Genomic DNA, 14,287 nt, shown 5'->3' with positions numbered 1-14,287 from the left:
ATATTAGTTTATTTTTCTTTCCAATTATCTCAGTTATACATAAAGAAAATTTCTTGCTAAAACTTCTATCATATAAGCAGAATTTAGGTCGCATATCTGCAGTTTAGGACATGAGATAAGGGAGGAAACACACAGGAAATTCCTTCAGTTTGACTATATGAGAGTATGTGAAAGTCTCTGGGAAGTGATGAGTGTAATGATTGTTCTTACCTTGGAAGGCTATTGGGAGGAAGTATGCAAAGAGTCCAAAAGAGCTCTCAATTCTGAAATTACAGAGTGCTCAAAAGGGAACTTAGGTTGAATAAAGAGGAGAGAACAACGAGGGCATTGCTCTGACTTGTAGTGGACAGAGGAACAGAGTCAGCACTTAAGTAGGCTATATTATTCTCTGATAGAAAACCATTTTATGGATTGATGGGTAGAAAGAAGAGCAGAGGAAAAGAGATAGTCAGGGTAGGCTCCTAATTAGAACTAGATACAGAGAGTGAGGCCATCTATAAGTGGTAGCTGAATGATGCCAAAAGTCAGGGAACCACTCAACTGACTACTTTTCTAGGCATATGTGCATGACCCAAGGAAAACTAGAGTGATTCTAGAGTCATCCCTCTCGTAAAAAAAAATAGCATATGAGAAAGGGTACAAGGTCAAAAAAGAATAAGAACTGAAAGTGGAGAGTAGGACTTGATTAAGAGCCAGAAAATTGGCCCAAAGGACGTTGGCTCCCAGAAACACAAAGGAGAAGCAGGAATATTATAGGCAGTTCTTAAGGTTTCCACCTGAGCCATATTAATTGTGATAGTGATGACAAGGGAATGCATCTCTTTTCTGCTAGTTGGTAATGTTTACTGAGCATATGGCCTTAGTAAGAGAGTAAAAAATTGATCTAGCATTGTTTATAATAGCAAATATTAGCTTTGAATTTTAGTCCTACAACTTAAAATCTTGGTGGGTCTGTGAATCCCACTCTGACTGCAAAAGATGGTTACAAATGATCTAGAGGAAAACAAAGATGGACACAATTGATGGGTAGAAAATTCAGACATTTAAATTTCTATGGGTAAGTATTTTAGAGCCTATAGTCTAGGTAGGAGATTATACAACTGCTGAATTTTATCCAAAAAAATCTTGCTTTTTATCTTATTCTCCACAATTTTTGTATTTGACTCCTATATATATAACTCCAGCATCAAATCAGAGTGTCCATTTATTTTAATTAAGGGAGAAAGAAAAACACATTAGCTTTTTCTTGTAGTTGTTTGCTTTTATTGGAGACAGGGAATGTCTTCCTTGGAATCTCATCCTTGTATTTCATTGGTCAGAACTGACTTATATGCCCAACCTAACTGCCAAAAAGTCTCAGAGGTTTAGCTGTATTTGTATGTGTTTTTGTTTTTGTTTTTGTTAATTGAGTACAGTATATATATATATATATATATAAAAGGTTAAGACAACTTTCAAAATCCCTTTGCAAAATGGGTGTGAGGATTAAATTGATTATAATGCCCCTTACTAGTGGACACAGAAAGACCCATAATATACATCTCTTTTCTACACTCTGTTAGAGGCATATTGATCTTGACAAGTCTAAAGCTATAGATTATTATTTTAGAAGAGATATTTGAAAACTAAACCAAGATCCATTGGTTTTACTCTATGTAGTGCCAATAGCCAGGATATTCTATTCTTGGCTTTCACCTACTTATAACCGATCTAAATAGGTCTATAGTGTAAAATCATGGACAATAAGCATATGTACAACTAAAGTTGAGATATTTGTCAAGTCAATGCATTATCCCTGATTATTTTTCCACCAAATTATGAGCTCTCAGAGAATAAGGGCATGTCACTGATTTTTGTATTCTCACTATTTGATTGCTTTTAATGATTGATACTTTTGAAAGAAGACATTCAGGAATTACTAGTTGAGAATTTAGTTATCTATATTTAAAACAAGGGTTTTCATGTTTTTTTCCTTCCCATTTCTTTTTTTATCTTTTCCCTAATCCCTAAATTATCATTTCAGCCACCTGAAGTAGTTATAGACCATATTAAAGTATTTAAGAAAATTCCTATTTATACTATCTCCTTCAATTACTATGATGAGGTTGCAAATGGATTTTTGAAAATGATTTCTTCTATGACTGGAGGAGAGTTCTACTGTTATAACTTTTGCAACAAAGATCCATATCTTCCAAAGAGAGTTCAGGTAAGAGCTTGATGAGCTGAGAATACTATTTCACAAAGACCTTTTGGGCAGAGCCATAGAGTCACAAGAGACATGTGGCATGTGAGTATGGAAACCCCTACTTCATCAGGTAGGAGACCCAGTGCCAAGAGATCAGCAACTACTAAAACTATACAAAAAAATCTTCAAAAGAAGCTTCCATTGGAGTGAAATTCCACAACCATAAGACAAGTCTTGTGTAAAATTTAATCAAGATCATTGACAGCTGAAATTAAAGATTTTTAGTCAGACCAGAGTTTTCTGAAACAGTTGGCAGAATTTCCAGAAAACTGTAAAAGAAAAATCATCAGCATGCCAAGAAATCAAGAAAATCATAACAAAAAGTAGAAAATGCAGTCAGATGATACTCTGTCCTGATCCAGAGAGGATCAGATCTTGAACTTTTCTGAGAAAATTTTATTTTAAAATTTTAGTTTGAAATATTGGGAACAATTTGTGTTGGTGAGTATGTGGTAAAATGGAACTCTTATGCTCTCTAGTGGGAATGTTGTCTGGCCCAAGCCTTATGAAAAATAGTATGAAGGGTTCTCTGTAAACCCAGAATTAAATATGAACAGCAATCTTGCCTTTGAGTACTTATTCCCAGAACTACAACAACAATAACAACAAAAGCCCCACTCATTCAAAAGGATATATGTACACCACTATTCATCATAGCACTCACGACGATAGCTAAGAGTTGGAATCGATCTAGATGTTCAACAACAGACAAGTGGATCATGAAGATGTGACACATATACACAATGGAATACTACATAGTTATAAGAAATGATGCCATCATGTAATTCACTGAAACAGGATGGAACTAGAAGATATTATATTAAATTAAATAAGCCAGAAGGAGGATAAACATAACATACCACTTATATGTAGTATTTAGAATAACTGCATGAAGATACGCAATGGCTTAAATGGAGTTGTAGAGAACACATAGGCCCCAAAATATAATGGAAAAAAATTTAAATATATATCAACCTGCTTTAAAAAAAAATGAAACTTGTCACACTCCTGCCAGAAGATGTGTTGACCACACACACGAAAGAAAGAAAGAAAGAAAGAAAGAAAGAAAGAAAGAAAGAAAGAAAGAAAGAAAGAAAGAAAGAAAGAAGAAAGAAAGAAAGAAAGAAAGAAAGAAAGAAAGAAAGAAAGAAAGAAAGAAAGAAAGAAAGAAAGAAAGAAAGAAAGAAAGAAAGAAAGAAAGAAAGAAAGAAAGAAAGAAAGAAAGAAATTTAATGGGGAAGAAGAAAGACATATGAAATGACAGGAGACAAGGGCAAAGGGGTCTCAGGTACAATGGCAGTGTTAAGAAAGGACAGAACTAAAAAAAAGAAAAAGAAAAAGAAAGGACAGAACTAAATATCTAAGCTAGAGTCAACAATGAAACTTTGAGACCCAAACTTTCAAAACTGAACTTAAAACAGTAACTTTTATGATGGCAGGCTAGGACAGGGGGTGGTGGCATTGACTGGACATAGGGAACATTGTTGGAGGGAGGTTGATATTGGTGATGAGATTGGGCCTAAAGCATTATATGTATAAAATCTAACAATGAATAACTTTGTAAATAACAATGGTTTAAATTAAAAATAAAAGATTAGTTTGATTAAATGTTTTGTTTGTGATCCTGGGGACCAGTCTCATATATGCAGGAAATGCCTTATATTGCTGAGTATTCCAAAAGAATTATAAAGTATTTGTCATAAGACTATTTTAATAATCAAGTAAATTATCAGAAGACACAGAAAATCTCATCAATGAAGTCAAGTCATAAAATTTTTTGGTGGCAGGCCAGAGAGATAGCATGGAGGTAAGGGCATTTGTCTCGCATGCAGAAGGACAGTGGTTCAAATCCCGGCATCCTATATGTTTCCCCTAGCCTGCCAGGAGTGATTTCTGAACATAGAGCTAGGAGTAATCCCTGAGCGCTGCCAGGTGTGACCCAAAAACCAAAAAGAAAAAAAATTTTTTTGGTGGCGTAGAAATTATAGAATTGAAAGATATAATAAGAAATTTGAACTAATTAAATGTGTTCAAGATATCAGTGTGAGGTTCTGGGTTTGATCATCAGCAATGCAGCTCAAATGAAGGAAAAAGTAAAGAAAGGAAAAGGAAAGAAATTAATAGTCTGATCCTTCAATTTCACTAAAAAAAATTGTATTTATAAAGGCCAGAGAGATAGCACAGCAGTAGGGTGTTTGCCTTGTATGCAGCCAACCCAAGACATATCTGAGTTTGATTCCCAGCATCCCATATAATTCCCTGAACCTACCAGGAGAGATTTCTGAGCACAGAGTCAGGAGTAACCTGAGTGCCACTGGATGTGGCTCAAAAACCATAAAAAGAAGAAAAATACCCAAAAATTATATTTGTAAGTCTAATGCTTAATGTCCAAATTTGTTTTATCTCACAAGTGAAAAGTTGCTATAACATTTGAAAATCAGTATGCAATTCCCACTATTAATATAAGCAACATTATAATCATCTCAGCTGTACCTTAACAGAATCCGACATATATCTCTAATAAAAGTTTAACAAAGTATGAATAAGTTGAATTTATACAATCAAATAAATGTTATCTATTAAAAACCTACAACTATACTACACCATATTTTATGGTTAAAGATTATATGTTTTTCTTCTATTATCAAAAATTATAAGGGTGTCTGCTTTTATTACTCCTATTTAACAATGTGATAGAAGTTTTAATTGTTTCAGTTAATGGGACTGAGGGAAGAGAGAAGGCATTCAAATTGAAAAGAGTAATGTGTGGAAGCAGAGATAAACAGACGGGAATATATTAAGCTGAGAAGCTTCTGCGCCTCAAAGGAAATAGTGCCCAGGATACAAGAGCCACCCATTGAGTGGAAGAAACTATTCATCCAATACCCATCAGATAAGGTGCTAATATCCAAAATATACAAGGCACTGACAGAACTTCACAAGGAAAAAACATCTAATCCCATCAAAAAAGGGAGAAGAAACGAACAGACACTTTGACAAAAAAGAAATACAAATGGTCAAAAGGCACATGAAAAAAATGCTCCACATCATTAGTCATAAGGGGGATGCAAATCAAAACAACCATGAGATATCATCTCACACCACAGAGATTGACACACATCACAAAGAATAAGAACAAGCAGTGCTGGTGGGGATGTGAAGAGAAAGGAACTCTTATCCACTGCTGGTGGGAATGCCATCTAGTCCAAGCTTTATGGAAGGCGATATGGAGATTCCTCCAAAAACTGAAATTGAGCTCCCATTTGATCCAGCTACACCACTCCTAGGAATGTACCCTAACAACACAAAAATACAATACAAAAATCCCTTCCTCACACCCATATTCATTGCATCACTATTTACAATAGCCAGACTCTGGGAACAACCAAGATGCCCTTCAACAGATGAATGGCTAAAGAAACTGTGGTACATATACACAATGGGATATTATGCAGCCGTCAGGAGAGATGAAGTCATAAAATTTTCCTATACATGGATGTACTTGGAATCTATTATGCTGAGTGAAATAAGTCAGAGGGAGAATAGTCTCGCTCATCTATGGGTTTTAAGAAAAATAAAAGACATTTTTGCAATAATTTTCTGAGACAAAAGAGAGGATGGCTGGAAGTTCCAGCTCACTACATGAAGCTCACCACAGAGTGATGAGTGCAGAGAAATAACTACATTGGAAACTATCATAACAATGTGAATTAATAGAAAACCTGTCTAGAGTACAGGTGAAGTGGGGTGGGGAGGAGGGGAATTGGGACATTGGTGATGGGAATGTTGCACTGGTGAAGGGAGGTGTTTTTTACATGACTGAATCCCAACCACAATCATGCTTGTAATCAAGGTGTTTAAATAAAAAAAAATATATATATAAAAGAGTAATGTAAGCCTGTCTTTTAATTCATCATGGTAATATATATAATTCAATAGTATACAAAAATACTCCTGTAACTAATAAGTGGATTTACCAAGACTTTAGGATAAAAATAAACTTATTTATAATTGTGCAAAGATTAACCCTTGACATACAATTTACAATACAATAAAAAAATTTAAACATAAGGAAATAATCTGTCAAAATGTGTGAAAAACTTATACACAGAAAAGTACAGGATCATGCTGCCAACCAGGATTTCCGAGATTGTAGATATCTATCACAACCAAGATTGTAGATATACCTCACAGTGCTAAGAGACTTATTATTTTTGAATTGCTCTATATATTTGTAGCAATCAAAACAAAAATTTCAGAAAGATTTATTTTTGGTGAAATTTAACATTCAATTTGATGGAATATAAAGGATTTAGAAAAACCAAAGCAACTTTGAGAAAAAAAAAACAAAGTTGGAAGACCAATACCATCTTATTTCAATACTTAGTATAAACTTATAATAAAATGTATATATTTAGTATAATATAAACAAGAAAAAGTGCTTAAAACATTAGTCAGTAGAGAATTAAAATTAAAAAACAGGATGACAGATACTATTAAGTAGCTCTCAGTGTTTAAAAATGAAAATAACTGATCATACCACATGCTTAAATATGTAAAGGCACTGGGGACAGTGCAATAGCACAGTAATTAAGGCATTTGCCATGCAGGTGTTACCCCGGCATCCCATATAGTCCCATGAGCCTGCCAGGAGTAAATTCTGAGTTCAGAGCCAGAAGTAATCTTTGAATACTACTGGGTGTGGCACCAAAACAAAACCAAAATAGATGTACAGGAACTAATAAAATTAATAATACTGTAAAGTAGTAAACCACTGGGAAAATTCTACTATTTTATTTAAAATATCCACATTGCCACCCACTTGATGCAATAAAAGCAGATGTTCATACAAAGAACTATACTCAAATACTCAGGTTCATAAATTCAAACTTGTAAACAACTCATAATTATGAACAGATAATTTTTTCAATATCCAATAAAATAGCAATAAAAAAGAATGGTCATCTGGCCCACTCCACAACATAAGTGAAGTTAAAAATAATTGAATGAGGGTCTGGAGAGATAGCACAGTGGTACTGCATTTGCAGTGCAGGCAGCTGACCCAGGACCAACAGTGGTTTGATTCACCAGCATCTTATATGGTCCCCTGAGCCTACCAGGGGTGATTTCTGAGTGCAGAGCCAGGACTAACCCCTGAGCATCACTGAGTGTGGTCCAAAAACTAAAAACAAAAAAACAAACAAAAACAAACAAACAAAAAAGACTCAAGGAAGCCTGACAAAAAGTTCCATATGAAGTGTTTGAAAAATTAAATGAAAAGCAAATCAGTAGATGCTTGGAAATATGGAGGATTGTAGAGGAGAGGCAAATTTACAAAGGGAACACAGGAAAATTTGTGGTGTGGTTTTACCCTTGATTACAATGGCAGTTTCAAAGGTATGAATGTCAGAGCTATTTAAGTGCTACATATGACTTGCACTCAGTTGATTGTATGTGAATTACATATCAATAGAATTGTTTAAGCTGGAATAATATGTGAAATACTTTGGGTTCTTTTTCTGGACATTCTTTCTTTTATAATTGTGTTAAATATGAAGCTTATAATTTTTTTTTGCTTCTTTTTTTGGCAGAATGAAGATCTTAAGCTTTTGATTGAAGAAGTGGAGCAGGGACATAAAAACCTGGAGAAGTTGCAAAACCTTTATTCAGAGTCATTGGTGTTGGATTGGTGGCACAACTGCATAAAGGAAAGAGACAGGTGAGTGCTAGCAGATGTTCCACTCACTCCCTTTGGCATGATCCTAAGATATTTTACTTGTGAAAAGCAAAGCCACATAGAATTTTTCTAAACAAAGAGAAATCAAAAGGTACTAATTTAATAATGACTATTTTTAATAGGGGCCATTAAAATGCCCTTAAAAAAGCTGGCATGGCCATACTATTATCAGATGACACAAGCTTTAGACTCAGAAAAGTTGTAAGGGACAAAGATGAACATTTTATACTCATAAAGAGATATGTTCAACAGGAAGAAATAACACTCCTAAACATATATGCACCCTATGAGAGACCAGCAAAGTATTTAATACAAATGTTGACAAACTTGTAAGAAGATATCCATAGAAACACAACAATTGTGGGAGATCTCAACACTTCCCTGTTACCCCTTGATAGGTCAGTTAGACTGAAACCCAACAAAAATATACAAGCTCTGAAAAGAGAAATGAAAGAAAGTGGACTAGTAGATATATATAGGACACTCTATCCTCAGAAACCTGGATACACATGGGTCATTCTCCAGGATAGACCACATGCTGGCCCATAAAACATACCTCCATAAAATCAAAAGGATAGAAATCATGCATACTACCTTTGCTGATCACAAGGCACTGAAATTAGACGTGAACTACAAAGGGACACAGAAGAAAAACTTTTAACAGCTGGAAGTTAAACAGCTTACTACTGAACAACCAGTAAGTCCAAGGTGAAATCAAAGAAGAAATTAAAACATTCTTGGAAACAAATGACAATAAAGACACAAATTATCAGAATTTATGGGACACAGCAAAAACAGTACTGAGAGGAAAATTTATAGCTTTGCAAGCACACATCAGAAAGGAAGAAGGGGCCTACATGAATAGCTTAATGACACAGCATATAAAATTAGAAAATGATCAACAAATGGAACCAAAATAGGTAGGCAGAAGGAAATAACAAAGATTAGAGCAGAAATAAATGAAATGGAAATCCAGAAAACAATTCATAAGATCAACAAAAGCAAAAGTTGGTTCTTTGACAAAATAAACAAGATTGATAAACCACTGGCAAAACTCTCAAAGAAAACTCATGAGAGAGAAACTTGACAAACTATTAGAAATGAAAAGGGCGGGTTCATTACAGATATTGCAGAGATTCAAAGGGTAATCAGTGTCTACTTTGAGAAACTCTATGCCACGAAACATGAGAACCTAGAAGAAATGGATACATTCTTGGAGCCTTATAACCTTCTATTGTTGAATAAGGATGAAGTAACATATCTAAACAGCCCCATCACATTAAGGAAATTAAAATGTTGATCAAAAACTTCGCCAACACAAAAGCCCAGGCCCAATTGGATTCATTAATGAATTATTTCAAACTTTTCGAGAGGAACTACTATCAATCCTTTTCAGGCTTCATAAAATTGAAGAATCAGGAGTACTTCCAAATAGCTTTTATGAAGCTAACATCACCTTGATACCAAAACCAGACAGAGATGTTGCTAAAACAAAAATTATAGACCAATATCCCTGATGAACACAGATGCAAAGATCCTCAACAAAATCCAACGCCTCATCAAGAAAGTCATACACCACGACCAAGTTGGTTTCATCCAGGAATGCAAGGATGGTTTAACATCCATAAATCAATCAACATAATACACTATATCAACAAAAAGAAAAACAAAAATCATGTGACTATATCAATAGATACAGAGAAAACGTTCAATATGGTCCAACACCCATTCTTGATAAAATCCCTCATCAAGATGGGAAAGGAAGAAACTTTTCGTGATATAGTCAAAGCTATCTACCACAAGCCAATGGCAAATATTATTCTTAATGAAGATAAACTAAAAGGCTTTCCCCTAAAGGCCTTGTACAAGAAAAGGCTGCACTTTCTCACCACTCTTATTCAACATAGTGCTGGAATGTCTTGCCAGAGTGATTAGGCAAGGAAAAGATATCAAGGGCATCCAGATAGGTAAGGAAGAAGTCAAGTTCCACTCTTTGCAGATGGCTTGATACTATATTTAGATCAACCCTAAAGACTCTGCCAAAAAGCTTCTAGAAACAGTAGATTCATATAGCAAAGTGGCGGGCTACAAAATAACATGCAAAAGTCAATGGTCTTTTTTATAAACCTATAATGATAAGAAGAAACGGACATTAAAAAAACAATCCCATTCACACTAGTGCCCCATATACTCAAATATCTTGGGGTTAACTAAACTAAATTGGTGAAGGACCTAAACAAAGAAAACTACAAAAGCCTGCTTCAAGAAATGAGAGGACATAAGGAAATAAAGACACATACCTTGCTCATGGATTGGAAAAATTAATATTATTAAAATGACAATACAACCCAAAGCATTGTTAAGATTTAATACAATTCCTCTAAAGATACCCATGACATTCTTCAAAGAATGTCAAACTCTCCTGAAATTCATTTGGAACAATAAACACCCATGAATAGCTAAAGCAATTTTTGGAAAAAGGAATATGGAGGCATTACTTTCCCTAATTTTAAATTGTATTACAAAACAATAGTTATTAAAACAGCATGGTATTGCAATAAAGACAGATCCTCAGATCACTGGAATATACTTGAGTATTCAGAAAATGTTCCCCAGACATAGAATCAACTAATCTTTGATAAAGGGCCAAGAAATCCAAAATGGAGCAAGGAAAGCCTCTTCAACAAGTGGTTTTGGGGCAACTGGTCAGCCGCTTGCAAAAATGTGAACTCAGGGGCTGGAGAGATAGCACAGTGGTAGTATGTTTGCCTTGCAATTAGTCAACCCAGGACCAACAGTGGTTCGAATCCCATATCCCATATGGTCCTGCATGCTTGCCAGGAGCGATTTTTGAGCACAGAGCCAGGAGTAACCCCTGAGTTGCTGGCCCAAAAACAAAAACAAAAAAAAAGTGAACTCAGACCACCATCCAACACCATGCACAAAGATCAAATTCAAATGGATTAAAGACCTTGATATCAGGCCTGAAACCATAAGGTACATATAACAACATGAGGGTAAAACACTATATGACATTGAGACTAAAGGCATCTTCAAGCCTCCTTTAAGCACTCTCCAAGAAAGTGGAAGCAGCAATAAACAGTTGGGACTATATTAAGTTGTGAAGCTTTTGCATCTCAAAGAAAGTAGTGCCTAAGATACAAAAGTCACCCACAGAAAGGGAGAAACTATTCACCCAATACCCATCATACAAGGGGCTATTATCAAAAATATACAAGGTACTGACAGACCTTAATAAGAAAAAAAACATAGCCCCATCAAAAAAATGGGGAGAAGAAATAAACAGACACTTCCTCAAAAAAGAAATACAAATGGCCAAAAGACATATGAAAAAATGCTCCACATCACTAATCATCAGGGAGATTCAAATTAAACTATAATGAGGTACCATCTTATACCACAGAGACTGGCACACATCACAAAGAACAAGAACAATCAGTGCTGGTGGGGGTGTGGAGAGAAAGGAACTTTTATTCACTACTGGTGGGAATGCCACCTAGTCCATCCTTTATAGAAAACAATATAGAGATTTCTCAAAAAACTGGAGGTTGAACTCCCACATGATCCAGCTATATCACTCCCAGGGATATACCCTAGCAACACAAAAATACTATTCAAAAATCCCTTTCTCACACCTGTTTTTATTGCAGCACTATTTACTATAGCCAGACTCTGGAAACAACCAAGATGCCCTTCAACAGATGAATGGCTAAAGAAACTGTGGTACATATGCACAATGGAATATTATGCAGCCAATAAGAGAGATGAAGTCATGAAATTTTCCTATACATGGATGTGCATGGAATCTATTATATTGAGTGAAATAAGTCAGAGGGAGAGAGATAGACACAGAATAGTCTCACTCATCTATGGGTTATAAGAAAAATTAAAGGCATTATTGTAATAAGGCCCAGAGACAATAGAGTTAAGGGCTGGAAGGGCCAGAGAACTGGCTCACAATTTGAAGCTCACCACAGAATGGTGAATGCTGTTAGGGAAATAACTACACTAACAAGTAAGATGACAATATTAAAGAATGAGAGAAGTAGAATACCTGTCACAAATACAGGCGGGGTGGGGAAGTTGTGGGACATTGGTGGTGAAAATGTTGCATTGGTGAAGGGGAATATTCTGTTTCTGACTGAAACCCAACTACAAACATGCTTGTAATCATGGTTGTTAAATAAAAATTTTAAAAAAAAGAAAGAATTTTAAAATGTATTTATTTGTGATTATTTCTACTTTATTGAAACTCTCACTTTTCCTCTTTGCAAATTAAATTTATTATGCCTGAAGACGGCATGGGATCAGTAAAAATGTACTGGACCATCATAAAAAGAGATAGTATTACTTTTTTTAAGTGTTTGTTTTGGAAAACTCACATACATCTTTTTAAATTTAGAGAACTTGAATCTCAGTACACAATTACCAACTGCTTTTTGGAAGCTACCTTAATTATTTGGCTGGCTGAATATGCTGTTGGTAAAGTCATGAGTCGATTCGCCCCTTACCCCCAATCATTCTTGCCCTCTAGAAGAAGGCAGGTTCTAGAATCACTCAGAGCAGTGTTTTAATTAAGGCTTCTCACATGATGTATTACATAAGACAGATTTACTTAGTCTTTCCAATCCTCAGCTTCATCTGTTATAACATGAAAGTTATAGTAGATAAAGGAGGGTTCATGTGAGGGATTGTCAAATACATAAGAACTTTTTTTTTACACCACCCATCACCAGTGCAAATACATAAGAACTTAAAGAATATCAAGACAAGTAAAAAAAAAAGCACCCAACTTTATAGACTTTATGTTTCTCTGTCCTTATAATAAATTTAGAAAAGTTGGTTAACTCACTAAGCTGTAGTGTAAAGTAAATTGTTTTGCTCTAATATTCTACCAAGTGAAAAAAGTCACAGCTCCCAAGTCACCTTTCTGTGCCTTCTTTTCTCAAACACTGCAAATCATACCCCAGGAGACTTGAAGTGTACAAATTTATGGGAGCCTGCTCTATTACTGGATGCAGTAGTGAGGGGGCTGTACAACTGGGGTGAGGGATTCTATGGAGTTAGGCATGAGGGCAAGGGACAACACACTTCACAGTGTTGGCCATTGTTCTGAAAACTCCTTTTTGTGTGTTGTGTTTTGAGCGTCAGATGTGTATCAGATATGCATTTACAGTTATTTCTGGGGCCCCTTGTTCCAAACTTTTGCCACAATATAACTGGAATTCCCATTTTTTTCTGGCTTTTCTAAAAGCTAACTGCTCAATAGGTTAGAGAAACAGATTTCTGCAGTGTTCTTGTTTGCTGCTGCCTCTCTCTCCTGTTAATCAGCTCTGTGCAGTCAGTGCATAGCAAAAGTTTCCTACAGTTTATGGGAGAAAAGAGCCCAGCTAGGGCTGGGCTGGAAGAAAGTGTGGTGTGCGTCATAGCTAATATCAGGCTAAGGTAAAGTTATTTTGTGTGTCAGTAATTTATCCTTACTCACTCTTCTACATGGAATGGAGATAATGACTTTTTCTATATTACCCAAATTGACAGAGATGAGGGCTCACTTCTTTAAATTAGGGACATAAAAGTTTTGTGTTTTCTTTTTCAATTTTTTCCCCCTTGTCTTCCTTTTAAATTAAAACAGGCATGCAAAAGAAATCTCTTCTGTGGTTTTGCCAGCAGAAAATTGTGCACAACACCACTCTGGTGTTGAATCAACGCTACTATCCTCCTTACCTATGACAAAAGTACAAAAGGACCCTTCAGATAAAAAGACTCATAAAAAGAAAGTGCTCCATGCAGGTATCAGTGAACAATGTGTTTGCAATTTTATTAACAGTTTTCCTTCAATGAAACAAAGCAGGAAAAAAAGCCATATGTTATTTTGAAAGAAGACTAAATCTGTATTGTTTTGTGTTTTGGGGTCACATTCAGTGGTGGTCAGTATTTACTCCTGGATCTGTGCTCAGGAATTATCCTGACAGGGTCAGGGTACCACTGGGGTAGAGTGAGACACCACCCATAAAAAAGTGAGACTATTGTGTTTATCTCTCTCCTTCTGACTTATTTCACTCAGCATAATAGTTTCCATGTCCTTGGGGCCGGGTAGGTGGCGCTGGAGGTAAGGTGTCTGCCTTGCAAGCGCTAGCCAAGGAAGGACCGTGGTTCGATCCCCCGGCGTCCCATATGGTCCCCCCAAGCCAGGGGCGATTTCTGAGCACATAGCCAGGAGTAACCCCTGAGCGTCAAACGGGTGTGGCCCAAAAACCAAAAAAAAAAAAAATAGTTTCCATGTC

General features: G+C 35.7%; 1 protein-coding gene across 1 annotated transcript in view; it reads left to right on the top strand.

Annotated features, from left to right (window-relative positions):
- VWA3B (von Willebrand factor A domain containing 3B) overlaps positions 1 to 14,287 on the top strand; it is a 240,712-nt gene that overhangs the window by 129,483 nt on the left and 96,942 nt on the right. Inside the window, exons 13-16 of the mRNA XM_049784589.1 lie at positions 2,024 to 2,206; positions 7,837 to 7,964; positions 8,681 to 8,683; positions 13,636 to 13,793. Coding sequence (XP_049640546.1) covers positions 2,024 to 2,206; positions 7,837 to 7,964; positions 8,681 to 8,683; positions 13,636 to 13,793 — 472 coding nt within the window. The remainder of the gene's footprint in view (positions 1 to 2,023; positions 2,207 to 7,836; positions 7,965 to 8,680; positions 8,684 to 13,635; positions 13,794 to 14,287) is intronic.

The sequence above is a fragment of the Suncus etruscus genome, chromosome 12 (genome assembly GCF_024139225.1).
Source record: "Suncus etruscus isolate mSunEtr1 chromosome 12, mSunEtr1.pri.cur, whole genome shotgun sequence".
In the NCBI taxonomy this organism is placed as follows: Eukaryota; Metazoa; Chordata; class Mammalia; order Eulipotyphla; family Soricidae; genus Suncus; species Suncus etruscus.
This window is presented reverse-complemented; position numbering and strand designations above follow the sequence as displayed.